The sequence below is a fragment of the Aplysia californica genome, unplaced genomic scaffold, assembly GCF_000002075.1.
Source record: "Aplysia californica isolate F4 #8 unplaced genomic scaffold, AplCal3.0 scaffold00018, whole genome shotgun sequence".
Classification (NCBI taxonomy): Eukaryota; Metazoa; Mollusca; class Gastropoda; order Aplysiida; family Aplysiidae; genus Aplysia; species Aplysia californica.
The window spans coordinates 20,327-23,182 of record NW_004797288.1 but is presented as its reverse complement, the minus strand read 5'-3'; the positions used below and the strand labels follow the sequence as shown (position 1 = coordinate 23,182).

Below are 2,856 nucleotides of genomic sequence, written 5' to 3'. Positions count from 1 at the left end.
ACCACAAGAAAAAACTACAACCCCAAGTCAGAAAAAAGAGACTGAAACAAAAAATAACAACAGAATTAAACTATCTTTCTCGAAGATTACAACACAACATGGATGTGTTCACTGACCAGCCTCTGTGAAGTTAGCGATAGGCACGTCAGCAGTGTGTGCCATGTGCCCTAGCACTGTGAAGATTGCCAGACCTCCGTACACGCTGGTTCCCTCACACACAAACGACAACAAGATTGAGTCTCTGTGGTTGCAGAACAATGCAGACATGTTAGCGATGTGAGCTCTCTACATTGTGTAGTAACAAAACGCAACCATAAAATGGCTACTCTAAAGTGTTGCAGCGTAAGTTTACAAAATAGGTTGTCTAGAAGTTTTTGCTTAATTGTGTACCTGTCTAACAGCACTATCAACACGATTTGGCTAAACGGTGGTAACTACATAAGTTAACATAGTGCGTTCATGAAAGTTAAAATTCTGGTTTACTCACACATGAATGAACATCATGATATAGTTCCTACTGCTTTAGAGCATCTGATGATGTGGACTCTATACACGGTAGTAACAAAAGTTTACAAAATAGATACTCTAAAACTGTATTTCAAAACTAACGCAAGTGATTCTCTGATCGATTGTAACAAAAGTTAAATAACATCGTAGAATCACTAGATAATTGTAACAGAAACGTGCAAAGTGCGTTCTATTGAGGATTTTAAAACAAGTTGTCTAATCGATTATTCGAAAACTAACTAAACGAGCTCTTTAAACGACTGCAACAAATGCTAACAAAATTGAATCTCTAAATTATTATTCTGAACTAAGATAAGCCAACAAAACGTAATCCTAGTTGTGAAGAGGATTCGTCTTTCCCACAGGTAGCCTACTTGTCATACCTGAGACAGTTGTTGTGAAATTTGTTGTAGCTAGCCATGGTTATGATGGCGCCATAGGCCGGACCAAGAGAATAGAACACTTGTATCGCGGCTTCGATCCATGTCTGAAGAAGCAGCAACTTTCTAAAATCGGGAAAAAATGAGACAAAGTCACTTAAGGTCAGATCAAATTTATTGAGATCAGATCAAGTGACATCTGATCAGATTATGTCTGATCAAAAGCATTAAATTAGACTCAAACGGATCAGATCGGATGATATAAAATCAAATAAGGCTTCATCAAGCAATATCAGATGAAACAATCGCTTTACTAAAGAAACAAGAATGAATTTAATTGGTTTTGTTAAGCTCCTGTTCCAACACATTGTTTCAATATGATGTGACACCAACGGGTACCAACACTTATTGCTTCAAAGATTTATATACCAAAATCCTGAAAGTAATATAAAGACCCTCGCCCACCCCCCTCCACCCCAAAAATAAATAGAAATGGAAGAAAACGGAAGAGAAAAGGAGAACACAACCCCCCAAAAAAGAGAAAGAGAAGACCAATAAATGAAAAATGAAAGAGTTCCTCAAATCCAAGTTCGTCATTGAATCTTTCGAGAAAAAATAAACTTGTATTGCGTTCATGTATTTAAAACCGGTCCAAAGGGTGATTGGCAGATGGGTAAGTTTTTATACTTACTTCTCTTCTCTCCCAATATTCTTTCTATCTCTCTTCCCTTTTCCTTGCTCTAACTGACCTCCATTGTATACTTCTCACTACGTAAACAAACAAACAAAACAAACAAACAACGCATCCTATTGTCAGAGCCACAAGAGAAGTAACTCACTTAAAGTCCGGCTTCACGTAAAATATAACGCCGTCCATAGCACCGGGCAGGGTTATGCCCTTGATGATGAGAACTGTCAGAAGGACATACGGTAGAGTTGCAGTGACATACACCACCTGAGGACAGAGAAGTCAAAGACAAATAAATTAGATAAATAAATAAGCGAGTGCCTGGTTAGTTTTTGAAAGTGAACAGATGGGTAAGCTATTAATAAATAAATGAACAAATAAACGATCAATTATACAAGGACAAGGGAATAAATAAGAAAATAAGGAGTGAAGGAAATCGATATACAAAACTACTCCTTTTGTATTGGTCCCCGATCTGAAGTTTAGTATATAAAAGCTTACACACATACATAACTACATAATGCAGGAACACGTGAACACATAATATTATGCATATATACAATAATGTATAAACTGAATATAGCTCACAATATCACATCAATAAAGACAATCAACACTTCGTGGGTGGTCGCTGCTGTATAGCGCCTTTTCTTTCTGCTCTTAGCACAAACACACAAACACACACACACACACACACACACACACACACACACACACACACACACACACACACACACGCACACAAACACACACTAACACTACAACGTTTGTCTCAATAACAAACATTCTCTAGCTGAATACATAACGCGGAATTCTTTCGCAAATATGCAAATAAATATTTTAATCTCTTTTTAAGGAATCAATATTATAGCAATACCATCGAGTGTTCCGAACTGAGGGAGACATTCTATCTCCTTTGATGTCGACCATGCTTTATAGAACATTGTGAGGTGGTGAATCTTTGCATATTATTATGGTATTATTGGATATTTGCGTAACGAAAGAGGACTACAGTAAAGGGGATCAGAGATTTGGAGACGACATTCTCGCCATTTTCTGTGGAGGTGAGAGAAATGCTGTGCTTTATTAATACAGGATTTGGTACATTGTGGGCGGTGAAAGACGAGAGCAGGGAGTCCTGGTGACATTTGATAACATTTCTTCTGTGATCATCGCCGAGCCTACTTAGGAGATGACGTTTTTGACAAGGAAACTAGGTTGGAATTTTGTGCTGAGACAGAATTCTGAATATGAAGGTTCACAAATTCTGACCCTATTCTT

At 37.6% G+C, this 2,856-nt stretch overlaps 1 protein-coding gene across 1 annotated transcript in view; it reads right to left on the bottom strand.

Moving 5' to 3' along the window:
- Positions 1-2,856, bottom strand: part of LOC101855460 (sodium-dependent serotonin transporter) — a 15,812-nt gene that overhangs the window by 1,233 nt on the left and 11,723 nt on the right. The window contains exons 3-5 of the mRNA XM_035971653.1: positions 1,727-1,842; positions 891-1,013; positions 121-241 (exon numbers count right to left, since the gene is read on the bottom strand). Coding sequence (XP_035827546.1) covers positions 121-241; positions 891-1,013; positions 1,727-1,842 — 360 coding nt within the window. The remainder of the gene's footprint in view (positions 1-120; positions 242-890; positions 1,014-1,726; positions 1,843-2,856) is intronic.